This window comes from Pogona vitticeps, chromosome 5 (assembly GCF_051106095.1).
Source record: "Pogona vitticeps strain Pit_001003342236 chromosome 5, PviZW2.1, whole genome shotgun sequence".
Classification (NCBI taxonomy): Eukaryota; Metazoa; Chordata; class Lepidosauria; order Squamata; family Agamidae; genus Pogona; species Pogona vitticeps.
This window is the reverse complement of record NC_135787.1, coordinates 29,699,535-29,723,915: the sequence shown is the minus strand read 5'-3', so window position 1 is coordinate 29,723,915 and position 24,381 is coordinate 29,699,535. Positions and strand designations below refer to the sequence as shown.

Sequence of the window (24,381 nt, the reverse complement as noted above, 5' to 3'; positions counted from 1 at the left end):
TAAAGTTTAAGATATTGCTACAGCTGAAGCAAAGCTGGTCTTCATTAATTATTGTGGTATCTGCATTGATTTTTTTAAAAAAAAAACTGGTCTTCCAATTGAAAAGCTAATCTCAGAGAAGAAGAAATACGGATTGTTGGCTAAGGGCGAGATGGATGTACTGTGGATATGAAACTGGCCTGTCTGAACAGAGGATGATATCTCATCATAGATAGACCTGCCTTTCCCCAGCACTGTGCAGTCTGGGAATTCACTGAAGATGAGTGATGAATAGGGAAGATCTAGTGACAGCAGAGACCAAGAGTTCTTTTTTCCAATGAAGGCCAGTATATCATCTGTGATTCTATCTGAAAAGGGTATCTTAGACTCTGTTGATATGTCACTGGCAATGTGATGAACACATATGGGACTCCTTTTAGAAGCTGCTCAAAATCTTTGGCAGGTAAACAATATGGGTGGCCTGATACTGGGTGGGGTAAGGCAAGTGATTTAATCATACGACACCAATACTTTGGGTGTGAAGCTGAGGTTAATAAGAGTTATAATCCAGCACACTGGGCTGCCAGTGCATTTCTGAGACCAATTTAAAGACTTGGTTTTAACCTGTAAAGCCTTCAAATTGTCCAGGCTCCTATTGCGACAGAAATGTCTTCTCTCATATCAGCCTGCTGGCACTCTGAAATTGTGTTGGAAAGCCCTGCTTGCCTCCAAGGGCATCTGCTAATTACCAAGGCCAGTTAAGCTGATGTTTTCAAGAAGGACATCTTCAGTGGTGGTTCCACACTTATGGAATCAGCTTCCATGAGCGGTTCATTTCCACAGATTTACCATCCCAATTAAGATCTGCTAGGGATGGGGTAGCTTTTCTGTGTCCCACCACTGAGAGTGGTACATTATGTGGAGATGTAAGACAGGGCTTCTCAGCTGTAGCACCTGGGCTGTGGAATACTCTCTACCTGGAGACTCAATGGAAGTTGCACTTAGTGTCATTTGAGTATGAAGCGACAATGATATCCATGGGGACCTAATTCACTGCTCCTAGTGCCATTCACAACTTGGTGCTTTTGATGCTTAACTCACTCTGCCTGATAATACGAGGCTTGTAGGACCAGCCTTGATCCATTCAAGCTAATACCAGGAGAATTTCCCTACAGATCTTGTCTCAAAACTCAGCAGGGTGAAGGTCCAAGAGGATGAGGTTCTGAAGAAAATGTCAATAACGCTTTGTTTAGATTCAGACTCCACTATGATCTAAAGAATGGCATTGCTGAAGAGACACATGATAATAGTAAAGAATGCTGACTGCCAGAATTATTATTTCTTCTTCCTCTTCTTTTCCACCAGAGGCTGGATTTCATGACTATTTTGGCTTCGGATACAACAGTTTAAATAGTGGTACCATGTTCCATCCAAACTAATCTCCCATGCTCTTCATCCAATAATTTCTTCTCCCTCCTGATCTTCCTTTCCTATTTATTTTATCTTGAATGATCAACTGTAACAATCTGTAATCTTTATTTCTCATTATATGATAAAGCAGTCTAGCTTTCCACATGCTAAGTGGTTTATGATTTTTTGGTCTTTATTTGCAGGTCTTCACTGGTTACCCTCTCAGTCCAGGAAATTCAGAGCACCCTGCAATAAAGCCACACATCAAATGCTTCTATATTTTTTTATAGCTGCCTATGTTGAAGTCCACAATTCCATGCCTTACAGCAGAAATGAAAGAATACAGCACCGTACAATGCACAACCTCAAAGCCAAATTTAACTTTTTGTTGCAAATTATCCCTCCTCTTAAGAGAGCTGCTCCAGATCATCTCAGTTCTGAGTTTTATTGCTTGGTTATACACAAGTGGTATAAACAATTACCATGTCCTCATGTTGTCTTAACAACAGTTTCAAAATTCAGTGTTTTATCCAAAACATTGAAAACAAACTTCCTTCAAGAACTGACAGTTAAAAAGGCACTGAATTTATATCAAAAATTGTACCAAAATACAGTAAATGGTATGCTTTGTTGGGTCAAGATTTCATCTTTAATGTGGACCCATTAATATCAATTAGTATTTAAATTACTACTGACTTAAATATCATTAATTTCAATAGGTCTGCTTTGTCTACATTTGGATCCAGCCCATTTTTCTCTTCATCTGAAACATGCCTTTGAGGTGCCTTCACAAAAAGCTGTTATTGATAGTTTTTGGCCTAGCATAGATGTTATGATATCATTATAAAAGCAAAAGGTTCAGAAGTTCGCACCATACATTTTAGAACTGTCTTGCCTTACTCCTATTGCATTATCTTTGTTTCCCAAACTTGAAGATTGCAATGAAGAGGACATACTTGGCACAATTAAGCACACAGGAAATGTTGAACTAAAATATAAGGCTCTTTGACTCATTATTTTTTTCTTTACAGCTCCTTTTTAGTCTCTCAGTTCTGTCCAGTGGACATATATCAGCAATAGAGTTAAAACCTGCATACCTGCTTAGATTACGTTGACCATGGGGCCACCTACTTCTACCATTTTTAAAGAAGATTTTTTTCTGATGCATGCTGCTTTGGGAATCAATGGCAAAAAAACAAACAAACAAACAAAAACAAAAATACTCAATTTTCTTCATGAGGACATACCAGATAAAAACTAAACTAGAATATTTTCATGTCTGTCTCACTTCTGGGGATGTATATATGTCACAAACACATTTTTAAAAAGTAAACTATATTTTCTCCCATACTATCAAGCATGGCACTCCTTAAGAACATTTAGCACCCTGATATCTTAAATATTTTTAATTTGGGGTAAGACTACTGGGAGAAAGCAGAAGTTCACTGCAACATTTTTGTGCAAAGGTTTATGGAGAAGATGGTACTTCATCCTCATCACTTCTAGTACAGTATTAGCCAAAATCCTTCTAGTTGTACCTGATGATGTAAAGCAGTTGAGACAAATCTTGTTTGTGAATTGGTGCAAATTTAGAAGCTAGTGTAGGCATTTGGTCTTTTGCATTGAGTTGAATGACTTGTTGTACAACAGGAAATGCTAACTTCTTAACTTGCAACAATTTGTTAGTGAGATTTACACCAACTGTGTTAAATTGGAGTAAAACCTCAATAGGATTTTGTCCACACTGTTCTGCAGATGACCAACAAAACTTTGACAAATATAAGCAAATAAGCACATTCAATTGCTCTTTATTACGTTATGGGAAATTGAATCCATGTTGCAATATAATTATGTTCGCTCAAGTCAGTTGTATCTGCAATTAACTAATCAATATGACAGGGCCCCCTATTTGTATAACCATTAACAGTACATTGCTATTCTGCTCAGATGTAAGTCCCACTGTGTGAAATTTTGGGGTAGAAATATACAGAATTACATCCAAAAGTAATAAGTATCCCTTCCTCACACTGGCTTGCATTTGGAGAATACTATGATGTAAAACCTGTTACGAAGCAAGTTATAAAAGTTAACAGTAGAATAACTTCTACCACCATGCATACTTTCCTGCTTCACCAACATTCTAGTAGAGTTGACTAAAACCATAGGATTACTCTATAGCAAAGCTGCATAAGTGTAAGTCTAAGTGGCCCTTGCTAGGGTGTTTACCCCAAATTTGCAGAGGATCATTTCCATATAGCCTTTCCAACGTAGGTACAAATGAAATCTTCGAAGTCCATGTTTTTTTTCAGCATGTATGCCCTGGCTATGGAATGCCCATTCCAAAGAAGTTTGCTTGGTGCCACCAACAATTGTTTCCTCATGATACGGAGACGTTTCACAGAAATGTTGTATTGTGTAGCATCTCTCTTCATAAGCATTGTCAGGTTATGGCAGTCAACAGTTGGAAATATACAGTCTTCCTGCCTTCTGTACATCTAAAATACTATATGAAAGGGGGCTAGAATTCCCCCTGATTAGGATGTCACTGGACTTGGAAGAGTGCTTATTACACATTCTGCTTATAGGTCCTGTTTTGTGTAATCAAAAGCTAAAACAAGCAACTGGATTTTTATCCCAGGAGAAACAGAGAAAGATCCCATACAAAAACAGACCAAGAAACTTTCAGTGTCTGTAATGGATGATCCTAGAATTCCTTAGACCAGTTTAACTGTCAGAGCAGGATGCTCCCAAGATTTGCTGAGTCACTAGTTCTCTTGGGAACTTTGGATAACAGAACATACTGGAACAAAGTTTGGCAGGCATCCCTTTCCCTTGTAGACCAACAGTACACTGGGAAAGAGTCTAAATGGATGGAATCCCATGACTATAATTCGTGTATAATATGTATGAGAGAAGGGTTATTTCAACCAAGCCCCGTTTCTACGTTTACTATTTTTAAAAACGGTGTGCCATTTTAGCTCACTCCTTTTAACTTGGTGGCCATCTTCTCAGATCAACAATGTATAGATCAGTAGATAATAGTAAGAATTATTAATTGAAAACACTGAAGTTACATCACTTAAACTGGTTTTATATTCCTTTGAAAGGCTATCCAAAGTCATTTTGCTGGGGGTCTTTTCACTTTTTAAAAATCTTGTGGTGTCTTAAAACTTACACAAGTTGGGGAAATACCCACTGGCTTAGAACATCTAGTTGCTACCTCAGTGAGACTTCATTCCTGCATTAGGAGTGAGATTTACAAGTGGAAATTTTCATTTCACTTGATTTTACAGGGCGGGGTTTTGACTCTTTCTAGATACATTCAGTGTGACTCCAGACCATAATAGCAGGGGCTTATTCATAAGCCATCTCTTGGAGGACCAGTTCATCTTTCTCACATCTTGGGCAATGTTTTTGTAGCCTTTTAGAACAACTTTTTTGATGCTGTTGTGTCAGCTACTCTGCAGATATTTTACTACTGAGGAAGGTGATGATAAACTGATGATGATGGCATAAGTTCAATAAGTAGACCTACTACAGTAGATACATGGAATCAGTTGCTGAATAACATGTCAGATCCCACAGATTCAATGGGTCTACTGTAGTTTATATCAGGCGCTGGATTTAAGCCAACAACTTCATATTAATTCTTGGTAGACACGTTGTTAGGTATGATAGCAAAATGGTTCCTTCATGAAGAGAATCAAACCACCTGTGAAAACCAGATGCTGAGGACAAAAGAAAAGGATGACATTGCTATTTGCTCACAAGTTTCCACATACATCTCACTAGCTGCTGCTGGAAAAATAATACTGGACTAGATACATCCTTTGTTTCATCCAGCAAACACAGTTCTTACATGTTCTTATTTAAGTAGTTAATAAAGGAACTGATTAACACAAATTGTTACATTGAACAAAATTGTAGAGATGTATCTGTCTGCCACCTTGGACTGATCTTTAAGGGTACTTGTAATGACTGTTGTCGACAATCCACACACCTTCACGTGGTATGTATTGTAACTGAATAAAACTTGGGAAAGCTACTTTTTGGAATTTTGGCTCTCAGAATCTTCCAATATGGTCACTGGCATGTTGGCTGAAGGATTCTGTAATTTCTAGTCTATAACTTTTCCATGCTCTTTGACTGAGCTAAATTTCTCTAAATTTCTAACTCTGGCACAGCTTTTTGGTTGCTCTTGTTGTTATTATTCACCCCTCATTCTCTTTTATTCAAACAGCTTCTACATTTGGAATGACTAAGTTTCACTAGGTGGCAGGATTCTGCTATCTCTTGTAAAATAACAGTCCCATTCCAGCTAGGGAGAGGTGGATTTCGTTTTTTCTTTTTCTTCAGAAAGCAATCTTTTCATATATGGCAAAAATGTTTAATGATAATACAACTTTGGTGGTAATACACTGGTGTTATCAACTGCCAATTGCTGCTGTTTTGAGAAAAATGTGGAGTCCAACTTGGAGTCCCTCCAACTAGCAAAACATACCATTTTCCCATATACTAGTCAGCCTGACAATCAAAGATCCATGCTTCAAGTTCTAAGCTCTCTTCTTTTCTTACTAGAAGCAAGCTCTCTTATCAAGCTTGATCTTATCCATATGTAAGTGAAATAAATAAGGCTTATTCTATGCATGCAAACACGGGCACGTGCTTGCAATGCCCAGAGTACATACAGTAGGATCTTATGCATGCATATTTGCAAATAAATCCTACTTGGGAGTAAATCCTGCTGAGTTCTGCAGGGGTTTCTACTTCCAACTAAATTGGGCTGCCATTGCATTTTCACTTCTAAGGCTGCTTGCCTCATAACTTCAATTTAACATGTTAAGGTTTATATTTATTAATCCTGATATCAATTTCTTAAACATTAGACTTAAGAACCATTGGGGTAGGCAAAATTTGTTCACTAAGCACAGCACAAAGCCACCATCATTAATTTTTGTAAGCATTTATATTTGCTGAGAGGAAGCTTTATTTATTTATTTATTTATTTATTTATTTATTTATTTATTTATTTATTTATTTATTTATTTATTTATTTATTTATTTATTTATGAAATCTTATAAAATATAGAAGTTTCACACCAATCGCCTGGAGATTTAGAAGACCTGAGGCAAATTTATTGAAATTCTCATGTGATCTATGACGGGGTTATTAAGCTGTAATATTTGAAATACATATTGGAGCACAAGGAGCACCTCATAAATGCAATTCTAGAGATTGTGGCTTTGATGAAGATTAAGCGAGAGCTTTGTGACCAGGCTCCCTGGGATTCCTCAAAATGGGAGGCATATTTTTCTCTCTCCCAGCTCTGCAATTGCTCCTTTGCCAAGAGTTGAGGAAAAGTGTCACAAATCTCTCATCAAAGAGGAGGGGGATTTGCTAGTTTAAGATCAGGTTCTTACTGCCCGCAGTTCTTTCAACACCCTTGAGCAAGTTCAACAGGAGCTAAAAGTAATCAGCATCTCCGAGGGCAGGCATATTTATGGACAAGGGGGAAAATATATCTTCCTTCCTTTTTTTAAGTTATGGAGGTAAGAATGTTTTAAGGTGATAGATTTCTTGACATCCAAGTCTACTTTTCCTAAAACTACAATCTGAGAATAAAAATGCCAAAAAAAAGCTAGAATAGAGTTTTCACCAAGATCTACACCTTGGAAATGGACCCACACACGTATCCAGTGGGAATCCTATAATTTTTCCATCCTTTCCTCTAAACATGGATAAAGACACCCCGATTGTCCTACCTTGGCGATCTGTAAAGGCTGCTTTTCCTCTTTGCCACCTTGAAGTCGAAACCCCCAAGGTGCCCCTCCAGTCATGGTGATGCAGATATAATCCCCGGTACCCATTTTCTTCCTGGCCAGGTCAAGCCGTATTCCTCTGCAGAAGAAACTTCTTTAAAAAAAATCAATCTGCCTGGTGGTGTCTGTGCGCGTGTTTCCTAGAAAGGACTAGGGGCGATCTTCGCTGAACTTGAAGCTCTCTTTCCAGATGGTGCTCAGCGAGAGGCACCCCAGCAAACTTGGGCGGCTGACCCAGCCGGCGCACCGCTCGCTTCTCGCTCTCTCCCTGAAACACCCCAGTCATTCCCTGCGAGAGCGGGACGGGTCTCTCCGCTCAAGGGAACCCGCCCCCTCTTTCGTCAAGTTGGGCTCCTTCTCAGCCGGCCCACCTTCGCGGCAGAGGCAGAGAAACGTCGAGAGGAGGCACAAATGAAAAAAAAAAGATCTGGTGGAAAGAAAAGGCTTGGCGTTGTGAAACCCAAGAGCCAGCTGCCTGGGACCGCTCAATCGGAACAGCATCACCAGCAAAGGAAGTGTAAATCTCCCCGCGAAGATTTGAGACGCAGCGTTTACTTTTCTAAGTGGTCCCAGACTCGCCCAACTATGAGCGCAGCGCGTTTTTTTTGTTTTCTCATAAGTTAAACAAGAGTGCAAGAGAAAGCGCGGCCCGGGGGGGGGGGAGGAGGGATGCTGGAGTTTTCAACGGACCATAAGCGAAGGCGCCCCCAGCAAAAGGGATTAGCAGCCGTCCTCATAGCACAACTGCTATAGCCTTATCCTTTGAAACTTTGCATCATATGATCTCGGCTTTCTACCGTGATAGGCTTTCTATCCTAGGAAATACCTAGGATTGCCATCATTCCTTTTCTCCTGCCATGAGGGATGAAGGTGCATTTTGTTCCCAGGCCTTCCAAATCAGATGTCCTCAGCATAGGGCAGCAGAGTATTGTTGTTACCATTAAGTCTCTTCCAAGTTATGCTGAGCCCATAAATTAATAAAGGTGTTGCAAACTCAAGACCTTGGCTTCCTTTATTGAGTCAGTCTGTTGCACAATAGGTCTTCCTCTTTTCCTATTATCTTCCATGCTTCTTAGTATTATTGCCTTTTCTAGTAAGTTCCATCTTCTGATAATGTGACCAAAGCCCCATTTTAATTTCTAGCAAGAGTTTAGGCTTGATTTGACGTAGGCCCACTTATTAGTCCTCTGGAGGCCCATGGTATCTCAACCACATTAAAAATTAACCAATTTTTTTGCAATCCACTTTCTTCCTTACTTGGTTTCACATCCATATATTGAACATTGTACAGTAATTGGGACAGTGGACCCTTGACTTACAGACGGCTCGACTTACAGACTTCTCTGGCCGCAAAATTTAGGTTTGACTTGCAGCTGGAGAATCGACCTACAGACCAGAAAAAAACCAAAATGGAACACAAATGGAACAAAAACAGCCGGTTACGGGATTAATCGGTTTTCAATGCATTATAGGTCAATGGAAACTCGACCTACAGACTTTTCGACCTGCAGCCACCGTTCCAATACGGATTAATTCCGTAAGTAAAGGGTCCACTGTATTCAGTTTGTGATCTACAACTATACCAAGATCCTTCTCACTCTGAGTACTACTGAGCCACGTATCCACCATCTTGTAATTGTACATTTGTTTTTCTTCCCTAGGTGTAGAACTTTGCACTTATCCCTGTTAAATTTCATTCTGTTATTTTCAGCCCAGTGCTCAAGCCTATCCATATATTTTTTAAATTTTGTTCCCGTCTTCCAAGATATTGTGTCATCCACACATTTGATAATTATTCCCTGCACTCTCTCATCCAAGTCATTAATAAAAATGTTGAAGAGTACCAGGCCCAGGACTGAGCCTTTTGTTATCCCACTTGCTACCTTCTCTCAGTTTGAAAAGGTGGGAAGTGTGCGTGTACCTCCATGTATGGCCTTATCATGTTAGCTGGAGCTCCTGGGTAGAGGCTGCTTGTGGGACAGGCTAGCATTGCCCCATTCTCATATATAGAGGAGGGGGTACCTATCCTGCCTTGGTCTATATCCTTGGGGCTGAAAAGATTGCTCGTTATGCTCTATTAGGAGATATGGGTGTAACTGCTGATACATCTTGCATGAATGTGTATCTGACTAAAGAAGAATCTTTTCATGGATGGAGAGGATGATGGACATCAGACCATAGCTGATTCTACAGTAGCATCCTACAGTGCTGCTGAGGCATTGCTAAGGCTTTTTTGTGAGACAGAAGCAGAATTGTGACAGTAATTCCACACTGCACTTTTTGTGCCATTATATTATGTCAACCCTCACCCCATGCCTAAGATTATTTTTATATTATCTACTGAGAACAAAATGTCAGAAAGAGTCCCCTGAAATTTTAATTAGTAGACTCCCCATTCCAATGTATGGTCCCTATTCAGCACAGCCAACATTACTTTTAAATTGCCACATCATGGTTGTATCCATTCCAGATACGAAAAAAGTTATTAAAAAAAGTTACAACTCCTAGAATTCCATGAATACTATGGTAGTTGATGAATTATAATCTCAAAAAGAAATATATCACTGGTCAGTTCCAGTAATCCACTAAGAAAGGGAAGTGTATGTGAATTGCTGGTTTCTTTCAATGTTTTATTTTACTGTAGAAAGTGTGCTGTAATTATAAACAAAATTAAAAAGGAAAGAAAAATGAAAAAAACACAGGTAATTACATACAAATACATGTAAAGACAATTATTACCATACATGGCTTCTGTTGAGAAGCTGATTAAACTGACACGTAAGTTCATCAGTTATTTATTAATAATGCTGCCCATGTTAAAGAAGAGATAATCAGAGGCAAAGGAAACTTCTGCAGAAGAAAGTTTCTAATTAAAGGTACAAAAATCCTCAAAATCCTCAATAGGATTGTATACATGAGACAGTCTAGTGCCTACATTTGTGAATTTCTGGATTTTTTTTTTTACCACAAATGAGATAGAAGAACAACACACACACACAAATGAATGCAACAGAGTGACAGTGATATTGTATTGAGTCTACACAAAATTAGTTGTCCTTTGCTCTCAATGGGACAATTTGTCATGACTGAGATTCTATATGTTTCAGTAGGAGCAAACTACAACTGAATTGTCTCTCATACATTTCCCCAGCCCTGGCAAATCCCAAGAGAAAGCCTATCCACTTGGTAGGAAAAGAATGGGATTGCTATATACACATCACACTCAGAGACAGATGCTGGGGTGCAACAGCTGCAGCAATCCTATCAATCGCTAGGAGAGAGGCCAAGAATAGGCAGATTTCTGGCCAAGACAGTCCTATTCATCCCAACACATGGAATAAAGGTAAGTGCCCAGCAGTCCTTTACCAAAGGAAACAAGTTTCACAGCAGGGTGGTGTCCTAGTTAAAATAGGGAGAAGACCAAGTTACTGTATTTAATGATGTGGAAACTCAGGGTGGAGCTATACAGCAGGAAAAATTGCAAATTAATCCACTGTAGAATTGCACCTGAGAAGTTTGGTTCCCTGAGTTAATTTGCTTCAAGCAACCATACAGAAGTCAGCAGGCAGAGAGGAAGAAATGAGAACTCAAGGTAGCTCTACTCTGGCTGTTCGGATTTTCAGGAAGCATGGTTAGAACAGAGTTACCTTAAAAGCTGGAAACAACACTGATTGATAACTTTCTCCTTTCTCTCTCTCTCTCTCTCTCTCTCTCTCTCTCTCTCTGTGTATGTGTGTGTGTGTGCATGTGCAACCCCCATTTCTCATTCTTCCCCTTCCCCTTTGGTCACCTAGCTGCCTGACACTAAGACAGCAAGCCTTTAAAAGAAAGGAGGAGGGCAGGAACAGAACAGAGTGGGAAGGGAAGAGGAAAACAAGCAAACCCAAGCACCAGGTTTAGGGAGGAGAAGAATCGACTGCCAACCAGTTTCTTCACTGCTCTGACTCTCTCACTGCTGTTATAACCAGGTGGAATGGCTTCAAACAGAATGGCTACAAACCCCTCCGCATCAGCTCAAGAGATCACATCATCTGAACCAATGCAAAGGCATTTGATTAAAAGAAAATTAGAAACCTCAGTGGTGAAGGGGAAAGAACTACTGATGGGGGGGGGAGAAGAACTCCAAGTGGATTTGCACTGACGATCCAAATCTTGGAGCATTTCTCACATTAACTGTCAATGTAGTTTCCCCTCTATACAGAGCAGAAAAGAAAAATTTGAAATGGTATAAACACATAAAAAGTAAGAATTAGTGATCCACAAAATTATGAAAATCAGCATGGTGGCATACCATCATAGTACAAATACAAGGGGCAAGGGAGGGAACCCAAACAAAAGTTCAACACTTTTGGGGAAAGATAAGTGTGCTATTCCCCAATACTTAATTTAAAAAAAAAATAGGGCAGGGCAGGGTGGGGTCTAATGGAAAGTGGCAGGATGAGTGGAAGAAAGCAGCCAAATCCAACACATTGTGTGGATTCTCCGTAAAAAGTGAGAGGGAAAAAAAGATGGAATTTTCACAGGGCATAAAGAGACTGTGCCCCAGTTTCCTTTGAAAAGTACTGGGAATCACTAGGTACCTAACAAATAATTTTGGAGATTAATTTTGAGATTAATTTTGAGAGTTCATGCCTACATATGCACCCTCAGAAAACAACAGGGTCATTTTCCACACAGGTAATCCAACTGAGGAAGAAATGTTCCTGTCAAAAAGGTGGGTAATTTATTCCCACAAGAGAGGGATTTAAAAACAGTTCTCAGAGCCCTAGTATCTTTAGGAAATACCTTTCATTGAGCAACTCTAATTCCAACTACCATATATGTCTTGCTTAGATTTCTATTTACTAGTGTATCTTGGGGTTTTTTCCCCCACATTGCCACTATCTCCATCTGCATTTTTTGCATCTTTTGGGATTTCTGTATCACTCCTCATAAATCAGAAAAGACTTCCTGGAAAATGTCAGCAACTGTCTTATTTGGAAAAGCTAAGAAAAAAAATAAAAATTTGCATGTTGAAACAAATGACCATGGAAATAGTTTCGCATCCTGAAGCCATGATACAGAGGCTGTCTTACTTTGTCACAAGGTGAAAAACAGGTCAAGATTAAAACAAAAAACAAAAAACAATATTCTGCTTCTTTACATCATTTCACATTTTGCAGAATGGTGCCCTAGACTCTTATGTATGGTTGTGACTAAACAATGAGAAAAAGCTGCTTTGATGTGAAATTTTTCAAATCTAGTCCCTGCCGGTTTTCTTAGGGAGAATCATTGTACCAATCCAGACTAATATGAACTATCATCCTGTTGCAGGAGTCAGCAGGGGCAGAATGCTGTAAAAAGAGCTATCCTTGATCAGCAATTTCCACTGGGACCAGACACTCCACCTCTTTTTTAATTTTTAATTTTTCTGACATGACATAGCACTTAACCTGGATCAGTGCTGACTTTGCAAAGCTTTTTTAAAATAAGGAAACATTGTCTGGAGTCAACAGACACTCAGTTGAGGGGAAACACCTGCCCCCCCCTTGCCTTCCCCTTTATATCAGACCAGGCAGTCGTCACACAAGGCAGAAAACAGAAAAATCATGCCAACTAAATCAGAGTAAAATAACTGTTGGCTGAACAGAAAGAAGCAATTCCCACTGGACAAAGATGATCCCCCAACTGGGCTTCCCCCTGCTGAGTTCTCCATTATGTCGCTGACAGTTTTTAATTCGATTTCATCTGCACCAAATCTGATACATACTGCAGGGTAAATGGCTAATGTACCTGCTTCCATGTCTAAACAGTAATGACTCCCACTGAATTCAGTAAGAAGTACAGCAAACTAAGCATGTTGACAGATCAGTGGAATGATTCTGAGGAACAAAGTTGGTGGGGACAATTTCACAAGATTTTTTTAAATCTTAGAATTACTGAGTCAATTTCACGATTTTCAAGCACTGCTTTCTCTGTTCTACTCCACTCAAAGAAAACAAATCCAAACTACAGGCTGGAGGTTCAATCTCTGGCATCTGCACGTAAGGCTAGAAAGAATCCTGCTGAAATCCTAGATAGCTGCTGCTAGCCAGTGTTGATAATACTAGGACTAAGGTTCTGACTCTGAATAAAACAGCTTTATAGGCCCCATGTTCATGTCAGTATATTCTGTTCATTTCTTTCATACTCCTCCTGAACAGTTACAGAAAATATTCTTTTCTTATTTTCTGTGTTCACACATCTTTAGAAATAAACTGCACCCAGAGGAAAAAAACTAGGAGACTTTCTGCAAATTATGAAAATAATCAGAATTAAATCTGAGAATGGGGCTATACTTATTAGTAGCAAAACTCTGCATGTATTTGTACTACAGTTATAATTGTTAGTATACACTACTAAGTTGCAATTAGAGTAGTCCCCTTTGAATAGCAATTATAACTGTAGTACACTCACCAAATCCCTGCTGATTTAATGACCCTACCCTATTGCAACTCACTACTGAAAGTAATAGGATTTCAGCCATTGTTTTGTAAATAAACATAAAGAATAAAATAAGTGAGGACGCTACAGGTAAAAAATAGGCAGAAGTCACATACCAAATGTGTGTTTCGTTCCACGTCATTTCTCTCTCACATTATGGGTGTTTGATGGCATCTTCTCTTTAAATACATAGTTCTGTCAATGTTACATGTAATCTGACCTTAGAAAATGTAGGAGACAATGAGAATGTCATATATGGCAGCGCAAGATGGTGTCCTATTTTTGGAAGGGAGGTGGATATAAATCTAATAACCAAAATGCAATAAATAACATGGTATCATTTGATATCGATCCCAGCCGCATCTGTCCAAAATACCAATTCTTCACAGGCAGGGTGGTTGAGGGTCTTGACTCCGAAGGAGGTACAGAGGGAAAGAACAAGAAACCGGGCCTTCTCAGCAGTTGTCCCTCGCCTATGGAACAACCTGCCTATTGAAATCCGACTGGCACCCTTGCTGGATGGGTTCAAAAGAACATTGAAGACCTATTCCACCAGGCTTTCCTGGAGCATTAAGATCTCAGCCTCCCTTTTACCATCCTTTTTGCCATCCTCTCCATCACCCCTTTTTACCACCTTCATTGCCATCTGTTTTAATTTACCCTATTTGGTTAGGTATTGATTTATTTTTATCGTGTTTTAATATTGTTGCTAGCTGCCCAGAGTGGCCTTGTTGCTAGATGGTGCGGAAAATAAATAAATAAATAAATAAATAAATAAATAAATATTGTGTTATGTGTATTATTCATATACAGTACTTAGTTTGCAGAACAGACTTCTATTCAGATTTGTAAGAGGGAACATTTTACATGGCTGGCATTCTGAAATTCAGCTCTGAATTCAACTCGTACAATATGCATGATTGAAACACAATCACATAGACCCCTGTATTTAAGACCACATAACGACTGTTTCCAGGAAACAACTACACCTCTCTATATTACAGGGTATAAAAATTAACTACAAAGATACTCTTAAAATCAACTGCTTATATCAAATCAAAGGCTTTCAAAGTATGGTATGCACATGAACATACATTCTTTCCTCTTGGAAATCTGTCCTCCCAAACTTGGAATTATTTATTGAGTTCAGCTCCACATGCTGAACACCTGTACCACACACCTTTAATCCTTGCAGCATGAGCTTGAATAGTTTGCATTCCTGTTTTCTGTTGCCACTGGGAAGTAACCAGGGGATAAAATATTGCCAGATGGAGCAAAAGACCGTGTAAGTTTTTTAAAATGATGTATTTAATGAACTAATATTTTGCTTTGACAGTTTTCCTTAAATGTTCCTTAATCTAGAGATATAATGAGCTCTGTCCAAAAGGTTCACTATTGGTTTACAAAGGGCATGTGTATATAGAGATTTGCTTGCATGTAACGGATTTCATATTAGACTTTTTAAAAATGTTATGTTCAAGAGATAATTTAAAAATAAATGTATATATGCACATTTCCTTTGAAAACCAATTTATGAATCTTTTGCACAGAGCTCATTATATCACTAGGCTAAATTCAATATTAATTGAATCCAGACTGGACCTTTCCAAATGGGGATAACATACGGACAAACAGCGCATACCGTATCTGCTTCTCTGAGTCATGATTCACCAGAAAATAGTACAGGATGCTTTTTGTCTTACTGTTGTCCAAGGCCAGGGAAGGTATGACTCTCCAGATGCCATTGACCTTCAGCTCCCACTATCCCTTCAGCCACTGCTACACTAACTAGACCTGATGTGCACTATAGTCTAACATCATCTGGATTCAGATGAACTGTCTTGTCAGCTTTGTATTAAAATAAAAGTTCTCATAATTTTTTGTTCAGTGGTCATTGCTTCTGGAAAGACTAGGCCAGAAAGTTCTGCCCAATCCACTCAGTTGCCCTGAGATAAATTTCCCTATTCCATGTAATTCTTGCTTTGTGCTCCTGGCTCCTATCCCAGTTTGTCATTGCTTACCAGAGTCATTCCCTTCACTCCATATAGGATCCAACATAACCTGAAACTAACCTTACTAGTAAACCCCACCTCCATCCTCCAAAACAACAACTAATCTTGTGGAAAGCCTAAAGGTCAACACATTTCTTATTGCATACTATTTTATGGACCAAAAACAAAAACAGTGTAAAGGATAGACGCCAAAATATGTAGGTCTCAGGAAACCTGGGTCTAAATCCATGCTCAGCCATAGAAACTCAGAGTTGCTTGCTAACCCACTCTTTGAACATCTCACATACCTTGAAAACTCTCTTAACAGTCAGAAGGAACTTGATAGCACATTGAAAACTTTATGTATGAAGAGCCTCCCCTCCAAATAAAAGTTAGTGACAAATGAATTACAAAACCAAATATTTGCAAAATAAGCATGGGACCCTTCCAGAGCAGCAGGCAACTGGTGATTGAATTCATAAGCTGACACAGAACTCTTGTTTTTCCTGCTTAACATGGAGAATGTGCAATTGACCCTAAAGGAATGTTTTTGAAGCGCAGAAATGCCTGGGTTCTTGCTTCCTCGAGGAGACCAATATTTTCCCTTTGCCCTGCCCATATTCCTCCGGCGATTTTTTTTAGCTCCCGCCGCGTTAATTTCTGGCTGGCCAATTGAGCTTTTCTCTTTCTTTCACTAAACGACTAGCATGAGAGTTAAGGCGGAAAGGCTTCACCAACGGCAATGCGCATGCTCTTTTCTCTTATATCTCTTCTCTCTCCCCCCCCCCACCGCCCGCCCCACCTCCGGACGCGCTCGCGGAACGAACTGGCGGCTTCTCTGACGCGAACTCTGAAGCGTGGCGGCGGCGGCGGCGGCGCGCGCTTCCGGGGCCAGGCTTGCCGGGGCCTCGGCGCGCGCTCCCGCGAGCACTGTTAGACGTGGCAGTTCACAAGAGCCCCTCCTGGGCGGGGAGAGAGAGAAAGCGCTTGCGGCTGGAAGCCGGCTTTTCCTCGCTCCTCGGGGACAAGCGCCCGGTGGGACTCCAATAAAAGCACCCCAGGACGAGAGCGCAGAGGGGACCACGGGGGACCGGCCAGGTAAGGGGAATGCAGAGTGAAGACCTTTGACAGGTGTGCGGAGCGCATTGAGAGAGACCGAGAGATCAGCATCCTATTAGTTATGACCGCCTGGGAACCACCAGCTCTGGTTGGGGTGCGTGATCGGAGCGACTAGCAGCTACGATCAAGTTGCGGGGAGCATCCTATATAAAGGGGTATTAAGGAGCTGGAAGCATTTATGAATGAGCCAAGGAAGGAGTCGTAGGTCTATCCAGCCCCTGATGGTTACTATAGACCGTTGATCCTTCTCTGATCACGATTGAACAGAGCGCCCCAACAACCATATGCAATAGGACTCTTGTGTAGTCTGGTGACTGACAAAATGTGCTCTAATGGCAAGGAGTATTCAGGTTTCCTGGTAAGATTAGGAGACACAAAAATCACGATTCTACTGTGGTTTACATGTGTGCCACCTGTTTTAAAAAGTTTGGTTACTACGGTTTCAACTTGTGTTTGGGAAAAAAGAAAGCAAAGTGTACCTAACTCCTAACTAGGTTGCAAAGATTTAGGATTTAGAAAGCCTTTAAAAATCATGACAGCTGATTAGAACAAAGATGGAACAGTTCATATGCCACTGAGGTGCCTGCAGGATTTCGTTCTCCCCTCCCCCATGTGGGTCTCAAGTGTGATGTTGGCAAAGTAGTTCCCTCACGGGAAGCATACATCACAGGTTACTGTCATTGCAAAGAAAGCCTAAGGGCAATTGTGATGAATTTGGACATCTCTACACACTTAAATCAAGTTTGTTAGTACATTAAGATTGAATTAATAATCTCTTTTTAAAAAATCGATATGCCACAACAGTTGTATGCATCTTGCCTGGATATTTTTGAATCTTAGATAGGTAATTGCCATTTTATTTGTAATGATTTGAATCGATTTTGGGGGTACATGCTGAAGAATCAGGGCACTGCAATATGTAAAAATGATCACACACCTGATTAACTGTTTGCACAGGTCTCACCTGATTGATCTTTGGAAACTAAAATATGTTTTAAATTGCTGTCACTCACCTGATTTATTGCTTATATTTAAAGTTTCATCTGACATCACTTCAACATTTATACTTCCTGTTGATTTAATCTGATTTGTTGATCTTCCTTTCTTGTTGCTTGGCATTTTGGCCTGTCGAACACTTGTAATTCGACATAAACTAGGATTGGGGAGGAGGTGTAGCCTGTTCTAGGTGTATTAATTGAAGATCAGACAAGACTGCATAGGGGTACTCTTGGATTTTATGACATTCCTGGAAGGTCAGGTAGTGATGGTGGCTAGGAACAATTCATTCAACTTCATTTGGTGGCTCACTTGCAGTCTGTCTTGGGAATGGATTCATGGGATTCTCTGGGATTCATCCTTTACTAACCTCTCTTTTAGACTACTGTACTGCATTTTGGAGGTAGGATTCCTTTGCTATATGAAGTATGGTGGCTGGGCTTTGGTCAAGATAGTTTGTAATCTGCCTTACTTGCTAAAATTATCTTGCTACATCTTCCAGTTTGTTTCTCAGCACCATTCAAAGTGACCCAAAATGCCCAAACCAAGGTTTAGGAACCACTTTTAACTCAAAGGCTAAAATTAATTTCAGAGAAATTCTTAGGGGTCTCATTCTAGTGATAGCTTTTGGCTCAAGTCTCTCTGTGCAGGCAAGCTTGAGGAGAGGTATTTCAAACTTTCTGAGGCTACGCTCTGATTTGGCTTTGTTGTGTCTTAATCTTCAGCCTATTTTATGCTTCTGTTTGGATTAAGTGATGACACAAAGATAGCAGATTGTTTTGGTCCACACTGACGACTCAATCTGATGTTTGAAGTGTTGCATAATGCTAGGGAAAAGGGAAAGTTTTCCAAATCTCCATAATGTACAAACTTATACGCACATATTGCAGAAACATGTTAGTTTGTTGTCTTTTGTTGGAGTGGGTTCTATTTCATCTCAATTTTTATCATTTTCCCCCATCTGTACAGAGGTGATCTAGTGTTAAATACTTTAAGGTAATCAGGGAAAGAGTACGTTGTGAGTGTTCCCGCCATTCAAAACATCACACCTGGCTTAGTAAGTACATAATCAGAAAACCACCCATAGTTATGTCCTGTGGCCTGTTGGAAGAACAAAACAACTGATCACACAAGAAAAAGTCCATTCGAATTGTTCCAGTTTTTTAAAAAAGTAGAAGGCCCCAGTGGCAAAGGGGAAAAATATTCCACATTAGGAGCGAAAAGGGCTAGATTGATTTGAATTGAACTTTTTGTTGTGTGATCAATAAAAAAGAAGAAGCAAATTCATCCATTCTTAAACCCTCAGCAATTCTTGCAGATTTGACTGTTGAGACACAGTATGAAATAGAAAGGTGTATGGAAATCATGGGTCACTGCAAAAGGATTCGAATCAAGAGGAAGGAATTTCGGCCTTCTGGGTGATCCTAGCGAACTGGATTGAGACTTCACACACTTGAGGAGCCTCGCTCCTGCCTAGACTGTTTGAAGTTAAGATGTCTGAAAGACTGCCTTCTTCCATAGAAACCTGATTGTATTATTGAAAGCCCTATTATGCATCCTGCCTTCTAAAGCAGCTTGTTTGGTAGATTCTTAAGACAGGACCTTTCTTGTAGCATCAGCTTGATTCAGAAATTCCCTTTGGAGAGGCATGAGATAGGTTCCTTCCATGTTTGGCTTTAGGAGGGCAGTGAAGACAATATTGTTCAGTCGGCCTTTTTATATTTAAGGTTTGGTGCTGTTGGAGTCTCTTCCCTCATAGGCTCCAATTCCATGCCTTACTTCCCAGTCTGGCCAGATTATTTGAAAGAGTTGTTCTGATGTCCAAATTGGGCAAACTGGGTATCAGAAGCCATAATTGAGCATGAAATTAGAATGGTAAAGCATAGATTGAACTGAGTTTCCGAACTGGTTTTGTGGCCTGTAGCCCTGTTGAAGCATTCAATCAAAAGTTTAAAGTAAACGTGTGAGGGTGCTACTGGTTACATCCCCCCCTGTTCTAGCTCAGCTTTAGTCTGTATGCAATTGTCTGTGCAGTTGTGAATCCAGATTTTTCAGTGCTTCCGCTCATAGAAATCCCCACACATAGAGGAGGCTGTCTCCTCTGGCAATCGCTGTCCGCATAACAGTTAAGGAGCTCATTCCCTTCCTCGTAGGTTTACTTCAGCCCTTTTATTGAACACCTCAGTGAGGCTTTTGTTTAGCAGTACCCATAATTATCTCAACTTGAACATGGCAGCAAACAAGGAAAAGGAAAAGGAAGTGAGAATATACAAAGTGAAGGAGAAGTGAAGGAAAGAAAGCAGAGAAAGAAGAGAAGGAGATATGGCTGTTATTCGCTTTGCTGGGATTCTCTCTCCATCACCTGTTGCCTGGTAGCAAGTGTTCCATTACATGGGGTGGTGGGCAAGAAAGGAAAGGGAAGCAGGGCTAGTCCACCAGCTTCGCTGGGATGCCAACACCTTTTGGCCATTGTTCTCCTTGAATTGTTTCCCATTCCAGTTGGTTGTTAAGAACTTAGTGTTTCCGTCTCCCCAGTACTCCAAGCTCTGTGTAACTTTGTGTCATAGTTTGCTTCCTCCGCTCCCTATTTTGTTTCGTGTCTGCAGTATCTTTCTAGAGTGTAAGCCTGATGACAAGGAGGGACTGTGTTTATTGATGTATAAATTGTTTTGGGAGCCTCTGGGGGTAGAGAGAAATAGATAAAGAGTTCTTTAAATAAATAAAGAGAAGGAAGCAAGAGATTGATTAGCCCAAGGGTTAGAAAAGTCACCCTTCTGGACAGCAACTTCCAAAATTACTTGGTCATTCAGGAAGTTGCAATTCAAAAAAAGTATTTTTTTTCCAAGTTCTTCTAGAACCTCATGGTCATTCAATTTCACCTTGATGTCAGAATTTAAGTGTGAATAGGTCTATGTGTGGATTGCAATCCTTCATGCCTTTCATTTGGAATTAAAGTACTGTACATCGGTTGCGTCCAGTCATGTATGCCACTGTAGACCATTAGTGTTGGAAAGGGCTTCTGGGAGTTGCATTCCAAGAACATCTGGGGACCCAAGATTGGGAGCCACTGATATCGTCACATTGGCAGAATCACAATCCTGCTAGCTTTAGAAGTACAGTGGTGCCCCGCATAGCGACGTTAATCCATTCCAGGATTAACGTCGCTATCCGGATTCATCGCTATGCAGGGGGAACCCATAGGAATGCTTTAAACTCTGTTTAATGCATTCCTATTGGGGAAAAACTCACCACTATGCGAGGAATCCTCCATCTGGCCGCCATTTTCGCCGCCTGGTAAGCGAGGGCAGGGCGCAAAAACGCTGCGGGTGGCCATTTTCTGCACCCGGTGGCCATTTTTGAATCATTGATCAGCTGTTCTGAAAACATCGCAATGCGAAGATCGGTAAGCGAAACGCTTACTGATCATCGCAATGCGATATTTAGCTATTAAAAACATCGCAATGCGATCACATTAGCGATCGCAAAAAACTGTGTTGCTATGCGGATTCGTCGTTAAACGGTGTGCTCGTTAAGCGAGGCACCACTGTAGTCTGAATATAGATGGAATGGCATTTTTTCTTTCTTGGGCCAAGAAAGAAATTACACGGGCACAGTAAAAGCAAATTATTGCAAAGGTGTGTTGCATGTTATGAGACTTCTGTTATGGGTACCTCATATTAGCATACCTCTAATTTGAAATAAGTCAGCTTCCCAAGGTTCTAGTACTTTTTTCATATTTTGTCTAAATCAGAGCTTGTCAGACTTACTTTTTTGGGGGGGGGACTCTAGCTCTCTGAATTTCACTGCCAGCATTGGCAGTGACTGTGCTGATTGGGGGGATTCTGGGAGCTGGAGTGTAAAAGGGTAACTTTTCCAAGATCTGGTCTGATTATGGTTGGTGTATTGTTGTACTGCTTTGTGGTATGCTTTGTAAAATGAGCTTTAACCTGCATTTCTTATATACAGTATTGGTTAGAAAAGAGACCTTGGGGTTTATCAAATTACTGTACCTGATAAACGTAGCTGGGTCATTGAGCTAGCATTGTTTTGTTTCTGTTTCAGTGAGAATTTTATTCACACAGCTTTCACTAGGAAGTCTGACGTGGCACACTTTCGTTCCTTCCACTGAGCTGTGCAGGAACTTGTTTTCTTTGCTGAGAACACAGCTAGGTTATTAACTCTTACAGCTAAGATATTAACTCCTGCAATGTCTTTGAGCATCATGCTTTATACAACCAACAAAACTTGCAGGAGTTTTACTGTTATTAAGTAAGCCTTCTGAAATCACCAAGCGCAAACTGTTGTGTTTTGTTCTTTCCATGGTGGGATGAAGGGAACGCTCATACATTCTGGGTGGGAGCTACCTGATGTTTGCAAGAGATGGTGATCGCATTATAGAATAGGGGATTGCTAATGTTTTGTGCCTGAAACTTGAATTACAAGTCTGGAAAATAGCAACAAATTAGTTCAACGTACAAAACTTTTGTTCTGTTTATTCAGTACAAAAAGAAAGATTAAACAAACATTTCAGCGATATGAAAAAGCTATTTTCAATGCAGACCAAATTTGCACTTTCCTAATTGAGAATAGCACTGATTACACAGTGTTTTTGTTTACAGTTTTAATGTTGCTGTGAATCTGGCCAAGACTGTAGATATTCCCTCCCCCCATTTGTCCTTTTGTGTCAGCACAAACATGTATAAAAGCTACTTACATGTATAAAAACACAGCAGAATGAAGGTGTGGTGGCACATTCGCTTATTTTACGATTGTTATTACATTTGGTAATCATGGTGTTTCAGTGTGATTTTTTCCCCACAAGAAATTGGATTCATCATTCATTTCTTGCAAATTATATGGACCCCAAACTGTCAGTGTGGATTCCTTCCTAGCCTGTGGGAGATAATAGCAAGGCCTGTATGAGCTTTGCTACAGTTATATTACTCTAAATTAATATACGAATTGGTGGGCAAATAAATGAAGACTATTTAAGCACTGAAAGTTATACCTATAACTTTGCTGTAATTCATTCCTGTGCTGTACTATACTGTTTTAGGGAAATTTCCACTCTGGACTTGTAGTTTGGCACTGCATAGCTGAAACATGAGTAGAGGTAGGTTGGGGGTGTGACAAACCCAGACCTACTGGGATCTATCACACAGTTACTAAGCTGCCACCAACCATTCCCTATAATAAGTCACACAGACCAGGGATGGATTTTTAAACAACAAAAGAATAAGGTTTATTTTAAATACAAACAGGGTAAATAAAACAATCAGGTGAATAAAATAAAGTAACGTGGCTTATTCTCACACACACAAGCATACAGTTTGGTTCACCTAGAACCTTTAACTTAAAGCACAGACCCTGAACCCATCAGTTCTGGCTAACCCACAGACACCTGAACTTATCAGGTTGGTACTCTGACACACAGTAGTACCCTGTCAGACACCCAGACTCCCACAACAGCTTCTTCTTCCCCAGCTGCTGCTTCGTCCCAACCCAGTGTCTCACAGTCTGTCTCAGCATCTCCCTTCACCACACAGGCATCACATATTTATACAGTACAGCCCCTCCTCCTGATGTCCCGCCTTCCACTCCCCATAGGATGGAACTTTCCCTCCAAACCCATGACAGACAGGTAACATCAGTGCTGTTATGTAACACCTCCCCTCTTTATAAGTTGTTTTGTAGGGGGAAAGCTAAGGTGCTTTTTCCCAAAAAACAACCTGTATAAAACACACAACACCCATTATACCTACCATATTATACTTACTTACATTCTAAGTTAAACATTTCAAATAGGCATTTAAACATTTACCATATACATTACATCAATTTACCTTTATTAATACAAACCAATTTAAAACCAGGTACATTTTAACTTTTTGTTTTCATTATATACATATAGTCCATGTTCTTTCGCCGTCTTCAGTCTTCAGGTCTTCTTGATAAGGCGTCAGCAACACAGTTCACTGACCCTCTGACCACCTTCACTTCAAAGTCATAGTCCTGTAAGTTCAAAGCCCACCTCATAAGTTTGCTATTGTGGGTTTTCATTGTCTTTAACCATTGCAATGGTGAATGGTCAGTACACAGAACAAAATGTCTTCCCCAGATGTAAGGCTTGGCCTTCTGGATCGCGTAGACTATGGCCAAACACTCCTTCTCCACGGTTGCTAAATGTCTCTCACCTTTTTGAAGTTTCCTACTCAGGTAGGACACCGGATGTTGGTCACCATTCTCATCCTCCTGGCACAGAACTGCTCCTACCCCGCTGTTAGACGCGTCGGTGTAGATGATAAACTCCCGGTCGAAGTCTGGAGCACGCAGGACAGGATAGTTGATTAACGCCTCCTTCAACCTCTGGAACGCCGCCTCACAGTCGCTGGTCCAAGGGATGCGGTCATCAGCCTTCTTCCTCGTCAGATCGGTCAGCGGAGCCGCAATCTCGCTAAACCTCGGGATGAACTTTCTGTAGTAGCCCACCAACCCAAGAAATGATTTGACTTTTTTCTTGGTGTTGGGTCTAGGCCAATCACGAACAGCTTCTATTTTGGCCTCCAGGGGTTTTATCACTCCTCCCCCTACCATGTGACCCAAG

General features: G+C 40.4%; 2 protein-coding genes across 4 annotated transcripts in view; one reads left to right on the top strand and one right to left on the bottom strand.

Moving 5' to 3' along the window:
* SYNPO2 (synaptopodin 2) overlaps positions 1-7,520 on the bottom strand; it is a 121,602-nt gene extending 114,082 nt beyond the window's left edge. For both annotated transcript variants that reach the window (XM_020781444.3, XM_073001713.2), the window contains exon 1: positions 7,153-7,520. In XM_020781444.3, coding sequence (XP_020637103.3) covers positions 7,153-7,257 — 105 coding nt within the window. In that variant the 5' untranslated portion in view covers positions 7,258-7,520. The remainder of the gene's footprint in view (positions 1-7,152) is intronic.
* Positions 7,521-16,600: 9,080 nt separating this feature from the next.
* SEC24D (SEC24 homolog D, COPII component) overlaps positions 16,601-24,381 on the top strand; it is a 73,715-nt gene continuing 65,934 nt past the window's right edge. The window contains exon 1 of one of the 2 annotated variants that reach the window (XM_020781443.3): positions 16,601-16,760. The gene's annotated coding sequence lies outside the window, so the exon portion shown is untranslated. The remainder of the gene's footprint in view (positions 16,761-24,381) is intronic. The other variant, XM_078376632.1, reaches the window with a different exon arrangement.